The sequence below is a fragment of the Heteronotia binoei genome, chromosome 6, assembly GCF_032191835.1.
Source record: "Heteronotia binoei isolate CCM8104 ecotype False Entrance Well chromosome 6, APGP_CSIRO_Hbin_v1, whole genome shotgun sequence".
Lineage (NCBI taxonomy): Eukaryota > Metazoa > Chordata > Lepidosauria > Squamata > Gekkonidae > Heteronotia > Heteronotia binoei.
The window spans coordinates 124486345-124505245 of NC_083228.1; the positions used below are offsets into that span (position 1 = coordinate 124486345).

Genomic DNA, 18901 nt, shown 5'->3' on the forward strand with positions numbered 1-18901 from the left:
TGAGGGTCATTCAAGTGTTTTACCTTACTTGATTTGCATTACAAGTTACACCCCTTCTAAAACCATTGACTTCAATGTAGTTCTCCTACTGAAACCAGCCTTATAAAAGGCTTTACTTTGCACTTTAAGTTTTCATTGTCTTCAAATGAATGAGAATGTTGCTTGATGAGACAATTCTATGTACCTTCCCCCCTCCCCCCCAAGAGTAAGATCCACTGAATACAGTCTGGAATAAATCTGCATAGCAGTGTAATCCTAACCAGAGTCACACCCTTTTCATACCATTCATTACCGTTTTCCCACACAGCTTACCTCGCAGTCACAATCCTGTTCCCTCCGCAGCATCCGGTCGGATTTCCCACCATCTGTGCCGGAGTTACAGGAAGTGTCGCGGCTTTTGCGTAGCAAACGTAAACCGCTAAAACCCAGTTTACGTTTGCTACGCAGAAGCTGCGGCACTTCCTGTAACTCCGGCGCAGATGGTGGGAAATCTGACCGGACGCTGCGGAGGGAACAGGATTGTGACTGCGAGGTAAGCTGTGTGTGAAAACGATACATGTCAACAGACCTAGAAGACCATAACTCTGTTTAGGACTATACTGTTGGGGTTCTCTCTTCTTTTTTGTCCTGAAACGCTCCCATCAGTGTCTTTCAAACAAGGGCGGGGGGGGAGAACCCCTAGCAAAGTATTTTAGATCTTACAAGAAATAATTGCATCTTTTCAACTGGAGTGTCTTTTTGCCTCCATAAAACCCTCATCTTTTTAAACCCCAAAGAAATCCAAAGTGGTAATAGCAGGTAACTTGGAGGAAAAGTGTACTGTAAAGCACACTCTTTCATGGAATGAGCACTAAGGCAATTTGTGTGAGATAAATAATAGTGGCACGTGTAATTCAAATAAAAATTGGACTACTTTTGCGGCAAACAGAAGTGTCCAATTTCACCAGTGTCTAGACAGAGATGACAGAATAGTCCTTGTCCTGTAATATCAGCTCCAGATTCCTTTATAATCCAGTTTCAGGGTCAAGGGTGCTGTCTTCTTACAATCGCTATACAAAGATGTGTACCAGAAAGGACGCAACCTTTCCCTCTATTCTATGTGCTCTATTCCTTTCTGGTGGACTAGATTGACAGAGATTCTGCTTAAATAATAAGTAGTTTTATTTTGACTGTCTCTGTTCATGCAACTTATATGGTTTCTATGATAAATTCTACTGAAAAATCCCTTTCCCCCTCAAAAAAAGCAACTGAAGGGCATATGGCTACTGTTGGTTGAAAGCTAAGTGCCAAAATTAATCTTTTGCTGAGGAAAATATTCTTCCACCCCAATGATTACTTTATGAAGAATACGTTAAGAATGACATTTTAAAAGTTGTCAAGCAAATGGAAGTGCCAGTGTGGTGCTGTGGTTAAGAGCGGCAGACTATAACCTGAGGAACCAGGTTTGATTCTCCAGTCCTCCTCCTCATGAAGCCTGCTCGGTGATCTTGGGCTAGTCACAGTTCTCTCAGACCTCTCTCAGCCCCACTTACAGAGTGTCTGTTGTGGGGAAAGGAAGGGAAAGCAATTGTAATCTACTTTGAGACTCTTTAGGTTAGAGAAAAGCAGAGTAAAAAAACTTCTTCTTCTTCTTCTTCTTCTTCTTCTTCTTCTTCTTCTTCTTCTTCTTCTTCTTCTTCTTCTTCTTCTTCTTCTTCTTCTTCTTCTTCTTCTTCTTCTTCTTCTTCTTCTCCTCCTTCTCCTCCTTCTCCTTCTCCTTCTTCATCTTCTTCAGAGCAGGAAGGGCTGCATCAGTGCTTAGTTCTTGTGGCCCTTTCTTAACATGCCAAGGGAAACGCTGATCACACATGTTGGGGCCAGGAAGCAATTTTTCTCTAGGTCAGTTTGGCCAGGGATCCTAGAGGTTTTTTGCCATCTTCTGGGCATGGAACAGGGGTCACTGGGGGTGGGGTGGGGAGCTGCATTTTTATTTTAGTTCTACCCAAAGAAGTATAAGGTGGCATTCCTGGTCCTCCCCATTCCTGTGAGGTAGGTCATGCTGAGAGGGATCTGAACTGCTGTCTCCCAGATCTTAGTTGTACATTCTGTGTATGACACCCAGGGCTTTTTTTGAGAAGGAATGCACAGGAACACAGCTCCGGCCGGCTTGATGTCAGGGGGTGTGACCTAATATGCAAATAAGTTCCTACTGGGCTTTTTTTGTAGAAAAAAAGCCCTGATGACACCGTACTGACTGTACCATACATCCCTTCCTGTTTGACTGATTTAGTGGAGTCATTGGGTACATTTGAACACAGGAGCACCAATCCGTCACAATTAGTCATTCCATTGAAATAAAGCTTCAAGTTGGTTGTGGCCTTATCCCGTTGTCTGCGCTAATTTTGCTTTGCAGTGTCTGCTGCAGCACATTTTATGTTCTCTAAAATGACTAAATGGAGGCTATCATGCTTTTGTCACATCATGAGAAGACAAGACTTACAGGAAAAGACAGTGATGCGAGGGAAAGGTGAAGGCTGTTGGGAAAGAGAAAGGCTCAGTATGAGATGGATTGACTCAGTAAAGGAAGCCACGGTCCTCAGTTTGCAAGACCTGAGAATGGCTGTTAATGAGAAGATGTTTTGGAGGTCATTATTTCATATGGTTGCCCTTAAGTTGGAGGCCACTTGACAGCACATAACACACACGCAACTTTGAAATCCAGTTTTAATGCATCATTTGTCCATATTATACTGTTGGAGTGAATAGTTTTTGTATTGTATAACCTGCTTCAAGTCTCAGGGAGACAAGTGGACTATCAACTAAGTAAACAAATGAATAAATCCTGTAGCTTTTATTTGCACTTGTGTCCTTGTTTCTGGACTGGGCTTACAGTACCTAAAACTTTGCCAAGTATTGAGGTGGTGACATGTAACATACAACAAATAGCAGAATATATTTCAGACTCACAAACTGTCAATTTCAACACTAGGAGAAGTCAGAAACCAAATGCTGATGAAGGAATTAAATTCTAATGCTGCTGAATTAATACACTGTGTTTTCTAAATGCCCTATATGTGATAAAACTGTGTTTTAAAAAGAACACAACAAAGATTTGAAGATTCCCTAGAAAATTAAGCAACCCCCCCCCCCCAAAAAAAAAAAACCTTGTTAAAGACTACCTGGGACCCCTGGTATTGTTAATACATTTGAAATAACTTGGGTTAATAATTTGGGTGCAAAATTCCATCATTCCCTTGCATTGAAACCTTCTATTGTTTACAGGGGTGAAAAGCACACCATGAAATAGAATCTGACACTCACGGTTAATTTGGTGCCTCTAATGAAATCCATTGTTGGCAAGATTCTTTTCCCAATGGTCTCCAGGTGTCTCCCTGCCTCTTCTTTTGTAAGAGGACTGAAAGGAGCTTTGTGTTCTAAAGGGATTAAAAGAGAGAGAGAGAGAGTCACAGTTGATTTTTTTTTTTAAAAAAATTATCAATGTACTTTGGATTGAAAAATATATTATAAAGGTCTTACACATAACTTAGGTATAAATATCTTAAAAATAAATAGCAAAAATTTATTGATATCATAAATTGATATCAATAAATTGTTAAAACAAAAAAAAAATTAAATAGCAAAAATTACAATCTACTGTAAATAGCATCATTCATTTTTCCCAGGGCAGGCCCGTATCTAATGGCCGCAGGGGGAGGCTGGTGACTACTCCTGCCACCCCTGTGCATAATTTAGACCAAGTCCGATCTTGCGGCGGGGGGAGGGGGCAGCTAGCTGGCATCCCACTGCGCTGAGCGGCCGAGTGCGCCCGCTCCGTCCACTGGCAGACCCTGGGGGGCATCGGCTGGCCCTTCAGTGCCTGGGCTTGGCTGGCTGTAGGTGCCCTGGACATGTTGGGGGCTCCCGGGTGGCAGTGCACGGCGGGGAGACAGCAGACATAATAATCACAAAAAAGGCGAGCCGAGGCACAGCGCGGGGAGAGGGGAGGGAAACGCATGGATCACAGGGGGGAAGCGGGATGTCGCCTCCCCATGGCGCTGCCCTCCAACCCCACCACCTGGTTGCAAAAAATGTGAATTGCAAAAAAGTAAAATAAAAGCGGCTTGCAACTCCTCGGCCCCGCGCTCAGCAACCTGCAGCATCCAGATTGATGCCAGTTTCGGAAGCAACGGAAGGGAAGAAAAAACAACCCACTCAGTTACCTGAGAATGCAGGCAGCTTCCTGCAAGACATCTTTTCTAGGAACTTCCCGACTTCTTTGTTTTTGAAACCCAGCGTAAGCAAATATGACTGGGGTGAAGGACAAGACCAGTCTGCAGTTTGTGGCAAACTGTGAAGTCCGTGGGGATCTGAAACATAAAAAGGGGAATGCTTTTCATCATTGCAGAGGGCTTACGGCATTCGTTTACATGGAATGGAAAATGCCTCCCCGCCTGCTGATGGAGTAGGCCAACCCACCTCTGCATTGCTCTTCCACTGAAATCACTACGATAGACAGTTGCCAGTCAATTTACTGACAATTTGTTGGTCCTTCCATGATACTGCGTGATCTGCCATCTGAAGTGGGCACTCACTCTGATCATCACCCCATAATCTGTTGTGTGAGGAAGCACACTTCTTCCTGGTTTAGCTCTCTGATGGAAATGACTGGGATATAAAGCAAATATAAGAATATATGAAAAGCTCTGCTGGATCAGACCAACGGGCCATCTGGTCTAGCATCCTGTTTCACACAACGGCCTACTAGAGAGCCAACAAACCAGCCACAGAGGCTAAGGTTTTCTCCTGATGTTGTTTCCTGGTCCTGGTATTCCAAGGCTCATTGCCTCTGGCTGGGGAAGTTTCCTTGAGTTGCCATTGCTCGTAGCCACTGATGAATCTATACTCCATGAATCTGCCTAACCCCCACTAAAGCTATCTGTGCTTAGGGTTGCCGGTCCCCTACTACGGTGGGACGCTTCTTGCCTGCAAACCCCACCTTCCCCAACATCCACTGCTGCTCAGTAGGCCAGTGTGTTTATGTGTGGGGGGAATGAAGAAGAAAGCCATGGTGTCAATAGTGCAATGACATTTCCAGGGTGAACCCATAAATGACATCATGCCGCTCTAGGATTCAGTAGAAACAAAACCACAGAGTTTCCGCTGAATCATGGAGTGGTGTGATGTCGCCTCCAGGTTTGACTGGAAATGATCTCATGCTGCTCAATTGATGGTGCACTCTTGTGTCCCCACTATCTAGTCTTCCACTGGGCGCCAGCTGCTGGCTGGCAACAATGTTCCCCCTAAGCTGCAGAGTCTTGTGAGCAAAACTACTTTGTGAGCTACTAGCATTAAAGCTGTGAGCTATTGCATAAATTAGTGTGCTCTGGGTTCATCCTTCCTGAGCGAAGACAAAAATGTGTGAGCTGGAGGCTAAAAATCTGTGTGAGCTCAGCTAGCTCACAGTAACTCAGCTTAGAGGGAACACTGGCTGGCAACCCTAGCTCATGGCCCTCATTACTTCCGCTGGCAATGAATTCCACAATTTAATTAGTATTGAGTAAAGAAGTCCTTCCTTTTGTCCATTCTGAATCTACTGTGGATCAACTTGACTGCATCCCCCAGTGTTCTAGTATTATAGCGCTAAACTTTAAATGGACCATCCTCTGTGTTTGTTAATGTCACCTTTATTACCTGTATATATATATTCCCCATAATCTGGGTGCTTTTTGGTAAAAGCTTCTTTTAACTTGTCTATTTGTTCAGACTTGACTTTGGTTGCAAATGGCGTGTACATCACTGAAAAAGATTCTGCTCTTGTGATGGCTTCTTCAATCATGGCCTAAAAAAAAAAAGGGGGGGGAGATACAGACTGTGCTGTTTAAAAGTGAGGTGCCACTAAAAAGGGGTGGAGGGTAGAAAAGAAAAGAAATGGGGGATGAAAAATAATTATTTTCATGGATGATATTTTCCCCTTAATAATTGCACAGTCATGCAAAGATAACATATTTGAGTTTGAATATTAATTAGGGAAAAATTCAAATTAGTTCCAGAGTGCATTGCCTATCTCACTCTCAGAAAATTAATTTAAATGTAGAAAAAGAACATTTGTAAACAGTTTTCACAGCGGCAGGTCCATGCCTTTAGTGGCGCGAGGGTGGTGGGGGGGAAGGCATTAGACAAATCATTCTAAAGATAATAAGAAAAAATGAATCTTATTTTCACTGAAGGTCCTATCTACAACTGCTAGAGGTTTTTTTCCCCCTTTTTGTTCAAAGCCTGGAATGTTGATTTAAATTTAGGTTGCTGTTTCAAATAACAATTACCCAGAGAAAACCCAGCAAAGCAAGGGTGGGCAGTTTCTTCCAACCTTCCATAGTTACTTTTTGCTTTTAAAAAAGGTTCAGAGATATTTTATTTAAGAACATAAGAGAAGCCATGTTGGATCAGGCCAATGGCTCATCCAGTCCAACACTCTGTGTCACACAATGGCCAAAAAACCCAAGTGCCATCAGGAGGTCCACCAGTGGGGCTAGAAGCCCTTCTACTGTGCCCCCCCGCAGCACAAGAATACGGAATATCACTGCCCCAGACAGAGTTCCAACAATAAGCTGTGGTTAATAGCCTCTGCTCCATATGTCTATCCATTCCCCTATTTTGACTGTGTGCCTTTGCTTTCTAACCAGAAAGATCAACGGTATCAAGTCTCAACATCTCAAATCCACAAACATAAAACGGAAAGAAAATAAACTCATAGGACAAGGGTCCCTCCCAAACTTTTTGAGCCTGCAGGCACCTTGGAATTTTGACTGAGGTTGGTACCCACAAAATAGCTGCCGTGGAAGGTGGAACCATACACACACCCAGAGCAAGTCCAGATGCAGGGGAGAAGAGGGGCAATTTTAAAAATACATCGGGAAAGAAGATTGAGAGAGAGATAGAATGCAACCAACATTGTTGCCAGGGGTGGAATTCTAGCAAGAGCTCCTTTGCATATTAGCCCATACCCCCCAGATGTAGCCAATCCTCCAAGAGCTTACAAAAAAGAGGATTGGCTTGGAGGGCTGGAACACTTTCCCTATGAAGAAAGGTTGAAACGCTTGGGACTCTTTAGCTTGGAGAAACATCGACTGCGGGGTGACATGATAGAGGTTTACAAGATAATGCATGGGATGGAGAAAGTAGAGAAAGAAGTACTTTTCTCCCTTTCTCACAATACAAGAACTTGTGGGCATTCGATGAAATTGCTGAGCAGACAGGTTAAATCGGATAAAAGGAAGTACCGGTACTTCTTCACCCAAAGGGTGATTAACATGTGGAATTCACTGCCACAGGAGGTGCTGGCAGCCACAAGCATAGCCACCTTCAAGAGGGGTTTAGATAAAAATATGGAGCAGAGGTCCATCAGTGGCTATTAGTCACAGTGTGTGTGTGTGTATATATATATAATTTTTTTGCCACTGTGTGACACAGAGGTCGTTTTCGCACTCACCTCCAGCCGGCGCGACCCCCCTCTTCACCGCGCAGGATCTGCGCGGATTTCGCACTAAATGCCGCGGAGCAGCCTTTTGCGCCGGAAACTCCCGTCGCAAAAGCCGCGCAAACGCCAAACTGCTTTTTGGCGATTTACGTTTGAGCGGCTTTTGCGCCGGGAGTTTCCGGCGCAAAAGGCTGCTCCGCGGCAATTAGTGCGAAATCCGCGCAGATCCTGCGCGGTGAAGAGGGGGTCGCGCCGGCTGGAGGTGAGTGCGAAAACGACCAGAATGTTGGACTGGATGGGCCATTGGCCTGATCTAACATGGCTTCTCTTATGTTCTTATGGCTACACCAGGGTTATGTGGCCTAATATGCAAAGGAACTCCTGCTAAAATGCCACCCCTTCTGGTTGCAACTGCCTCCAAAGCAACATTATTTAAATCTGCACAGCCAATCAGCTCTCCAATGACCTCTCAGAAACTATGCTGGAAAGAGCCCCACCTGGCTCTGCTCACTTTCTGAAAACACTTGGTAGGCACCACATGGGTGCCATCAGATGCCAAGGTGCTCAAGGGCACCATGTTGGGGACCCTGTCATAGAAAGCTAGACATGCTAAAAACCTGAACTTTGACATGCAAGAAATCTTGAAGCACCAATAAAACCTAACCGGGTGGAGACATGGATATGGCCCTTTCTCTCAGTCCGTTGCTCTTTAAAAAATCAGAAACTATCATATGATGAGACCAATACTCCCTCTAAGCTGTGGAGTCTTGAGAGCAAAAATTCTACTTTGCGAGTTACTGGCATTAAAGTTGTGAGCTACTGCATAATTTAGTTTGCTCTGGGGCCATTTTTCTTAGGCTAAGACAAAAAATGTGTGAGCTGGAGGCTAAACAACTGTAAGCTAGCTCACACTATCTCAGCTTAAAGGGAAGACTGGTTGAGACCAAGTCTGGTGTGGTGGTTAGAGTGCCAGGCTAGGATCTGGGAGATCCAGATCTGAAGCCCCCCTTGGCCAGCTTGCTGGCTGACCTTGAGGCAGTCACACACTCTTAGCCTAATGTACCGCACAGGGATGGTGTGAGAATACACTGAAGGATAGGAGAACGATGTCAGTCACTTTGGGGTCTCCACTGGGGAGAAAAGTGTGTTATAAATGAAGTAAATCTTTTTAAAAAAACCCTATTGCCTCTTAAGCTGTTTAACAGCATTATCCAGCGCAGTAGTTTAGATGGACAATGTTCTCATCAAATTGTTAAACAGCTTGAGGGCTGGATGGAAACCTCCTGATAGCTGTGAGGCTCCAAACTGGCACGGGCCCTCTTCCCACACTTGGCACAGAGTCCTCTTCCCACAGCTTTTCAAGTGCCAAAACAGATGCAGTGTATAGATGTGTGTGTGCTTGTTTGTGGGCCCCTGCAGTGAAGCACTAGGGGAGAAGAGCTCTGAACCATGGTCCCACATAGTCCCCCACAGCATTTAAAAATCATGGTAAAATGGTGACAGTAAACTCATGGTGGCCATGGGTTTGCTGTCACATAGTGTTGTCAGCCTTCAGGTGCCCTGAACTGGATAGCTCAGGTTAGGCTGATCTTGTCAGTTCTCAGAAGCTAAGCATAGTCAGCTGTGGCTAGGAATCGGAAGGGTGACCTGCAAGGAATACCAGGGCCATGATGAAGAGGCAGACGACAGCAAACCACCTCTGAATCTCTTGCCTATAAAACAAGTCACCTGGTGGCGCATAACGCTAAAGAGCTAGAACTTCTGGCTGCCAGACAGTCTTAGGATCTCCTGGCTATATTACACACAATGCCTTATGATGATGATAACTAACCTCCAAGTGGTGGCTGGAGATCTCCTGGGATTAAAACTGATCTCCAGGTGACAAAGATCAGTCCCCCTGGAGAATATGGCTGCTTTGGAAGGCGGCATCTATGGCATTATACCCCATTGGAGGCCGATTCCTTCCCAAGCCCCAGCCTTCCCTGACTCCATCCCGAAACCTCCAGAGATTTTCCAACCCAAAGCTGGCAACCCTACTGTCATGTCTAGTTGTGCTCTGAGCAGAGCTGGACTTTTCTCATTTGTTCAGGGGCGGAATGCCCGAGGGAGGGTGTCCTGCCGGACACTGAGGTAGAAGCGTTACAGGGTCATTGTACATCATACCCCCCTCCCCCCCGGTGTGTTGATCCTATCCAGATTGCTAGAACATTAAGAAAACATCTATATATGTCAGAAAGCCACACAACGTGTTGGGTTTTCATTTTACATATGCAACGTTATCCAGTGGCACGTGAATTAGAGAGATGTTTAACCTTGTGGCAAGCTCAGCACAGATAGCCTTTAGCGGAGACAAGCCGACACAGATAAAAGAGGAAGGCAAAGATTTCCCCTCTCGAATGACTAACTGAAAAAATCTCAGTGTGGAACTGAGAAATTACCGCTAGCCGTTTTGCTGGCAGGCTGAACAGACAGCACTTCAGCTCTCAAGGTCACTCCTCGGTGATGTAAAATTGCTCAAGAAATTACGTGTAAATCTGAGTAATGTTTCCAAAAGCTGAGACAATTGTCTCTGCTCGGCTGGAATGGAAGGGCTGAAGTAATTCAGTATTTGTCTTCTCTTTCATAATGGACATAAACAGTTACTTTGCCATGCATTATACCACTTCACTTTGGGTAGAACGCTGCCTGTGATGAAAACCATGATTTGATCTGTTTGCCCTTACGCAATACATCCTAGAAATGAAATGCAATGCTTACCCAACCAGTGGCAAAATACCTGCCCTTTCTAAACATTTCACAGTGGAAGTGACAGGGGGGGAAAACACATGGGAGTTTTATGGCTACAGAATATGGAAAAGCTCTTTTTTTTGAAAAGCAAGAATACATATATATATCCCTGGCATGGCCCCCATGTACAACAAGGACCCCTCTTTCACACAAAAGTATAAAGGACTGCATCCTTCATGGGCCATAGGTCTCCAGGAGCTGATTCCATTTTAACACAGGTCTTCTGGACTTTCTGAGTCACAAGTTTCAAGAATTGTGAGCTCCGTTACCACCCACATCATCCCCACAGCTTGATGCACCCACGTTTTGGTTGCAGCGGCAGCCCCTTATCTGTAACATCCTGGCAGCACTGGATGGCCATTTAGTGCTTGAAAGTCTAGCAAAGTCTAGCAAATGCACACGAAGAGGGATTTTGATGGCTGGACTGGAGAGCTGAGGCTGCAGAACTAAGGTTACCATATGCCTGTTGGCACTCTAGCAGCCAGCAGGAGAATTTTTAATTCTTTTTTTTCAAAAATTAAAAAATGGTGGCATGACATTACTTCCAGGAAAAACCTGGAGGTGCTGTCACATCGCTCTAGGAATTGCTGGAAACACGGTAATAAAGCCACAGGATTTTCTAAAGCCATAGGTTTTACCACAGAGTAGTCAGGTTTTACCATATAGTTTTACCACAGAGTTTCTGGCAATTCCTAGAGCGATGTGATGTCACTTCTGGGTTTCCCAGGAAGTCACGGTATGCCATCTTGTTGGGGAAAAGTGGGAGGAAATGGCACCAAGCTGCAGCAGGGTTTAGAGTTGCTAACCACTGTAAGCAGAGTGAAATTTTCACCCATATTTGCATGACACCCCCCCCCCCCCCCCCCCCACACACACACCACCACCACCATCATTGTCAAAAGGCTGTCACTTCACAGCCTCTGAGCAAGGTGGTGATTTGGGGTGGGAAACTTCAGCTCACCTTTGATGGCCCCGTCAATTATCTAATATAAAGGAGCAAGTTTGTAGTATGGAGGATCCTACTGGATCTTGGCCTATGTTTGGAGGCTCAGGTCTCCTCCACACATGTAGTGACATTTGTCAACTTTGGTTGATAAGCCACCCATGATTGTTCCTTAAAAAGTGTGATCTGGCCAGGGTGATCCATGATGTGATCACATCCCAGAAAACGTATTATAATGCCACTGATGTGGGACAGTCTTTGAAAACTACCCAGCCTCCTGACAGATAGCTTTCCATGCTGTTGTGTTCACTGGCACAGTTGCCTGGTAAAAGGATGCAACAGGATCTTCCATGCCATGGGTGAAAATATCCACGCTGATATCTCCAGTATAGCCAGAGTTGGAGCGCTGAGTGGACTGCAGCCGAAACTGTTTATGTCCTCTTCTTTGTGGCTGTAGTTGTCTTTGAGGTGACCTCCGGTTCAACGATTCCTTGATCCTGGATTGGATCCGCGTGTGCAGGTTCCTGTAGCGGCACAAAGCTTTTGCTAGTGCTTGCATGCATGACTCACTTTCAGTTTAACCAGACTTGACTCCAAGGGGAGAAACAAATCATGCCAACAAAGCCTTGATAACACCCACAGTCTGAGCAATGTGCAAACAGTGATTGGCTCGGAGGGCATTGTCAATAAAAAAGGTCACCAAAAGGGAAAAACACAATATATGAGATGCTGGAAAATATCACCAGCATGAGGGTATGAGATTTTTGTAACACCCCCACCCCCACCCCCTTTCCTAATACCGGCCCTGTATGTTATTGCTGTCTGTTTTATCATCCTCCTAGATCTTTTGTGTATGGTGTGCTGAAGGTTGCATGGACATCAAATCTCAAGTCCATAACAATTTCAGGCTCAGAATGAGGGGAGTTTAATGGTAAAGTGGTGTTCCATGAGGTATACTATCCACGCCGAGTGATTTAAAATCACGCTTCTCCTGGCAAAATCTTTTTGACAGATAGTTCGTAATCTTCACAGCGGGATCGTCTGTAGGAGGGGGTGTTGGCTTTGCTGATGGTCGCTGCAAAACATAAGTCTCTTTGCTCTGCCTGCCAGACCTCCAAGAATTCCAGCATCCTTCATCTTCATAAATCAAGCTTCTAACCCTCGTGAATGCATGGTGGTGGATAGTGTCTCCTAGAGGCCCAGAGCCTAGTGGAGATCTGAAGCCATAATTCTTCCTTGAGCTGTGAACAGAAGTACCTTTTAGGAAGGGCAGGGGAAGGGCAGCTGGGCGAGGGTGGGGGACACAGTCTTCTCTTCATGCTTGAGACAACATATAATAATTTCTCAGGAGACAGGACTTTCTGGTTATGGTGAAGTGTAAGAATGGATATTGGTTATATAATAGAAAGCTCTTAAAATGCAGTTTCTTAGCAGTGCAATTTTCTATAGATTAATGGGCTGTCCTTGGCATCACGCTCTTCCTCTCTCTAATTCTTGCCATCTTGCAACCTTGAATGGAGTGGAAACAGGAAGAACTTCTTCTTTGTACCTCCTCCCTATGGATTCCTCATCATTCCCCTCCCCTTTCTTTGCTAACCAAGATTCTTGTCAAAATATCTGTGGGCAGATTTGGACTAATCAGCAAATACATTTTGGCTGCAGACCAGGTCAGCAATTTAAGATCAGAGGGTTTTCCTGCAGCAGCTTTACATGAAGCATTTGATTATTCACAGGGCTGGCCCTAGGCTGTTTGGCACCCTAGGCAAGGCTAACTTCTGGTACCCCCTCCGCACTGATAACATCACTGAGTCACATGGGGGGTGCCCAATTCAGCACCCCCAGAAGGCTGGTGCCCTAGGCAATTGCCTAGTTTGCCTAGTGGCAGGGCCAGCCCTGATCATTCAGAGGGTTCAGCAGGCTTTATAAACTGCAAGATTACTTTGATCGTTGAAGAAAAGAAGAGGGATCCCAGTTCCACAGATGTGGAACCTTCAGGTTTGTCCAATTATACTTATTCTGAGCCTTGGACAGCAGATGCCATTCAATATGGTGAAGAAGAAGAAGAAGAAGATATTGGATTTATATCCCGCCCTCCACTCCGAAGAGTCTCAGAGCGGCTCACAATCTCCTTTACCTTCCTTCCCCACAAAAACACCCTGTGAGGTGGGTGGGGCTGGAGAGGGCTCTCACAGCAGCTGACCTTTCAAGGACAACCTCTGCCAGAGCTATGGCTGACCCAAGGCCATTTCAGCAGGTGCAAGTGGAGGAGTGGGAAATCAAACCCGGTTCTCCCAGATAAGAGTCCAGGCACTTAACCACTACACCAAACTGGCTCTCCAGGTATGGTGCCAGGTATGCCTTTGAATGAAGACACCAGATGCTCTACCACTGAGCAATATTCGCACCCCAAAAGTCGTATGAAGAATATACTGTTCTGATCTTCTTGGGCTATTTTTATTTCCCAGAGATTAAAAAAAAAAGCAGAATGGCACAATGCCTTTTGTTTCTCACCCATTCTGTTATAGCTGTTCAATGAATAAAACATGTAGTGTACAGTAACCGACATCTTATCAGCCATGCTAAACCTCCATTTAAGGTAGGTCACACCATATATCGGCTTATTATATAGGCTCTTAAATGTGTTTAGTAACTTAAGACGCTGGCAGTCTTCATTTATACATGGTGTAGTTATTTGAAAATTGGTGTTGCAGAGCCGCCAAAATATATCTCTCTGTATTTTACCGAGCTCTTAAAGGCAAAACCGCAAAGGCTTAAGAGATTTATTTTAAAGTTCAGGAAGTGTTAGATACTACACCAAATGGTCAACTTATCTTTTTGCAAGAAAGAGGATCCAGACTTAGTGTCACTCTAAATTCTGGAAGGGAGATATGAGCAGGGAGGATTGCTTCGTTTGTGCGGAGCCTCTGAATTGATCAGCAGCTGCCCAAACATGCTTGATGCGCCTGCACATCCAAATGGACTTTGGATGGGCAGTGATGGGCAAGAAGCAGCCATCCGTTCACACCGCAAAGCTGGGAAGAGCTGCTAGTGCACAGGGGTCATTTTGTAGAAAAAGAGGTGCTGGAGCTCATTGGCACAACTCATTTGCATATGCCGTACCCCCCTGACATCACCAGAATTATATCAGCTCAGCATCTGCCTTAAGACATTTTTTTAATTATAATTGTCATAATCAAACCTTACTCCCTTCATACTTTTAAAATTACTTTCTCCTATGTGGCCTCAGTGGCACGATGAAGGTTTCCATCTGTCTGCTTTATATGTTTTGGTTATTCCCCCCCCCCCCTTTTCTGGGGAAAAATATTAGAAAGTTAGTCAAATCTTAGAGTTCAGCAAAATTCTCACAGGAGGTTTGAACAATGGAGCCCAGAAGCAAATATTCAGGGTGAGGGCGGGGAGAGAAAGAGAGAGCACAATAAAAATCTAGAGCTCCGCTCCTGTGAGCTCCTGCCCAAAATGAGGCCTGCTTATGCACCGTTGTCCCTGGCTGTAGTTGGAAGAGGGCCAGCATCTTTTAGAAAAGTTTGGTCATCCTCAGACAGACATGGGAGAGTGCAGTCCAGGGATTCCGAAAGCCATTATAAAAGAGTAAATTGTGTAACTACAGCAGCCTGCCAAAGGTAATGCTCCACTGACCTGGCAAGGGCAGAAGGCCAGACTCCTTGTGTTTATACCAACCATTAAGGGTGAGTCGATAGGGCTGGTTATGCTCCTTTTCAATTTGGTTGGTTGCCATTGTTGTGGGTTTTGCCTCATTTTTCATGGCTGGGGCTGATGATCGTTTGTTTTCTTTTACACCACTTACATGCAATTGATGAGTAACACTTCTGAGAAAAAAAAATTCAAAAACGAGGGTTTGTTTTTCATAAGGAAAAGCAAAATTGACGTGGGCATATTCAAATAATAAAGCTGTTGAGGTTGCAGACTCCAGTCTGGTGTCTTCCAGGCATATTTATTGACTTCATTGACACACACTGCCTTTCTCCCCAGTGGGGACCCAAAGCGGCTTACGTTGCCCTCCTCGCCTCCATTTTAACCTCACTGCAACTCACTGTGGTAGGTTAGGCTGAGAGCACACGATTGGCACAAGGTCACCCTGCACGCTTCCATTGCAGAGAGGGGATTTGAACCAATGGCACATGAAACCCAGAGGCTTTATACTGTTGCCAGATGCAGAGGCCATTGTTGCAGACTCTTGTTCCATGCAGTGTCCAAAGAGGGCTCTGGGTAGCTTGAACATGCATCATCCATGAGAGCTTTAGATCCAAGGGTCTATTCTTCCACTCCTGAGATGGACCCGTTTAGGCGATATGAGCAGAGGATATTGCATGATTGAGAAGGGGATGGACTTGGTTGGTCCAAAGAAGATGCAGTTGCTTCATGATTTATGAACTCTACTACCTTGAATGGTCATGTGTGTGCACTGAAGCCAACAAGGTTTGGGAAATGGAAAATTCACCTTATCTCTTTGTGCATGTGTGTGTGTATGCATGCACCTGAGAGTTATGGTGACTTCTGGTGATTGTCCCCTACTGGGGGCCTGGAGGATTTTCAGAGAGGTGACTGAATAAAGCCTGCCCCTGTCCTCCCAACTCCTGGTATTCCAAGGAGGTCTCCCATCCAAGTATTTGCCAGAGTTGGCCCTGCTTAGCTTCTAAGATCTGACAAGATCAGGCTTGCCTGGTCTACCAAGGTCAGGGCAACAAAACCAGTGTTAATTGTGGCAAACCGAAATATGAATGATGCAAACCCTGGTTTCGCCAACTGAGTATAGTTAAAATAAACAGTGATTTCACATCTCATGAACTTTTATGTGGTTTGAATTTGGGGTGTGTGTGTGTGTGTGAGAGAGAGAGAGACAGAGAGAGGGTGGGAGGGAAGAAGGGAGGGAGGAAGGGAGGGAGATATGTCTGGAATTACATAAGAACATAAGAGAAGCCATGTTGGATCATGCCAACGGCCCATCCAGTCCAACACTCTGTATCACACAGTGGCCAATAATTCATATATATATATATATATATATATATATATATATATATATATATATATATATATATATATATATAGACACACACACACTGTGGCTAATAGCCACTGATGGACCTCTGCTCCATATTTTTATCTAACCCCCTCTTGAAGCTGGCTATGCCTGTAGCTGCCACCACCTCCTGTGGCAGTGAATTCCACATGTTAATCACCCTTTGGGTGAAGAAGTACCTCCTTTTATCCGTTCTAACTCGACTGCTCAGCAATTTCATTGAATGCCCACGTGTTCTTGTATTGTGAGAAAGGGAGAAAAGTACTTCTTTCTCTACCTTCTCCATCCCATGCATAATCTTGTAAACCTGTATCATTTCACCCCGCAGTCGACGTTTCTCCAAGCTAAAGAGCCCCAAGCGTTTTAACCTTTCTTCATAGGGAAGGTGTTCCAGCCCTTTAATCATTCTAGTTGCCCTTTTCTGAACTTTCTCCAATGCTATAATATCCTTTTTGAGGTGTGGTGAACAGAATTGCACACAGTATTCACACAGAGTTGATCAAGGTGGCTGGCAAGTTCCATGCTGGGAGATCAACGAAATTGTGCTGTTGCTATGGGGTAGTGATGCTGCTTTTGTAAATATTGCCATCTTGTGTTACTATGTGCTTCTCAACTGTTCTACCTGTCCATAACAAACAAACTAACAAACATAAATTTGCTGTGCTGGTTTGAATCAACAGAACCAAGTTTGAGTCCGGTGGCACCTTTAAGATCAATAAGGTTTAATTCTGGGCATAAGCCTTTCCATTGCAATGGTATGGGGAGTGCCATAGATGCCAAAGATCCCAGATATCTCCTGCTTTGAAAATCGCAGGCACCCTATCTGAGAGAGGTTGTCCTTCTGTTGCTAGTTGGGGCAGATAAAAACAGGCTAGCTAGACCAGTATTTTGATCTCATATATGACGTCTTAGTTTGTTTCTGAGCCCAGAGAAATCGATCTGGCAATGAAAGAGTGCAAATGCATGCTGATGTGCAGTGGCAAGGCATTATGGGAAATGGCCCAGCTGAAAACTATGATGACATGGATATGATCTGCAAAACTTGCCACTTGATACGGGGAAGGTGGGGAGAGTCTGGTAGATGATTGCTGAGTTTAACACACTGCACGTGCTTCTGCAGGATGTCCACATTAGCGGCAAGTAGTTTTTGATCAACACAGCTGCTTTAGTCCCTTAAAAAAAAAGGTTCAAGGTTTTGGTTGGCAGGTGAACAGGGGTATAATTTTGGTACCTGAGGAACAGAATTTAATGGGAGTATGTGCCTGTCTAGCAGGATTTTCCTTCTTGCACTAGCAGAAGCATGACGCTGAGCAGGCCCGCAGTCATGATCCTCATCAATTTCACACTGCTGCCAGTGCTTTGCAAAGAGGGCTGCTACTTAAACGACTGGCTCCTTCCCTCCCCAAGGACAAAAAGGATTAGAAGCTCTTTCCAAACACAGGCTTTAAAACAACCTGGCCTCGGAAAGAGATGGCTAAAAAAAATAGTCCGACAAAGCGGGCGGGCTTAATACCTTTCGACGCCGGCCACCTGAAGGTAATGGCTTTGGACTGAAGGGCATTATCTTGTATCTCGCTGTATAGCTGTTCCTTAGAAGTAACTGAGTTGGCCGGGAAATGATCTTCAAATTAGGATCTGCAGAGGAGTTACACTGCTCAGAATAGACTGTGAAGCGTATACCACGAGCGGGAGAAATAAGGTCCAAGGCTGCTGTGGATCTTTGGGAGAATTCCGTATGGCTTACGGCAGGCAAGGAGCCCTGTGGCCCAGAGTGGTAAGCTGCAGTACTGCAGACCAAGCTCTGCTCACAACCTGAGTTCGATCCTGGCAGAAGCTGGGTTCAGGTAGCCGGCTCAAGGTTGACTCAGCCTTCCATCCTTCCAAGGTTGGTAAAATGAGCACCCAGCTTGCTGGAGGTGAACATATGAACATATGAAGCTGCCTTATACTGAATCAGACATTTGGTCCATCAAAGTCAGTATTGTCTTCTCAGACTGGCAGCGGCTCTCCAGGGTCTCAAGCTGAGGTTTTTCACACCTATTTGCCTGGACCCTTTTTTGGAGATGCCAGGGATTGAACCTGGGACCTTCTGCTTCCCGAGCAGATGCTCTACCACTGAGCCACCGTCCCTCCCCAAAGAGAAGCCATGTTGGATCAGGCCAACGGCCCATCCAGTCCAACACTCTGTATCACACAGTGGGGTAAAGTGAAGGGGTAAAGTGTAAATGACTGGGGAAGGCAATGGCAAACCACCCTGTAAAAAAGTCTGCCAAGAAAACATTGTGATGTGACATCTCCCCATGGGTTGGTGCTTGCACAGGGGACTACATTTACCTTTCATGGCAGGCATTCTCAGCATTGTGCCTGTGAATGCTATGGCACCTGGTGACACTTTTCCTGGCATCCAGCAAGTGGGTGGGGTTTCTGCCTAGCAAGGCTTCTGAATGGATGGAGATTTGGTTGGCGGTGCAGATTTTCAAAAATATTTTTGCCGTAGCTGTCACCACAACACAAGGCTCTTCACTGTGTGACTGAAGGTAACCCATAGCCATTTCATGGCTGGCTCTGCCTTCTGTGGCAACCATTTTGTGGCAGCTGCTTTGTGGCTGTGCCCATCACATAGTGTCGGAATTCTAAGGGTGTCCAAAGGATC

General features: G+C 45.1%; 1 protein-coding gene across 1 annotated transcript in view; it reads right to left on the bottom strand.

Moving 5' to 3' along the window:
• The window catches only part of SPATA16 (spermatogenesis associated 16), a 215920-nt gene that overhangs the window by 62766 nt on the left and 134253 nt on the right, over positions 1-18901 (bottom strand). The window contains exons 5-7 of the mRNA XM_060240907.1: positions 5671-5818; positions 4200-4346; positions 3301-3413 (exon numbers count right to left, since the gene is read on the bottom strand). Of these exons, the coding sequence (XP_060096890.1) occupies positions 3301-3413; positions 4200-4346; positions 5671-5818 (408 nt within the window). The remainder of the gene's footprint in view (positions 1-3300; positions 3414-4199; positions 4347-5670; positions 5819-18901) is intronic.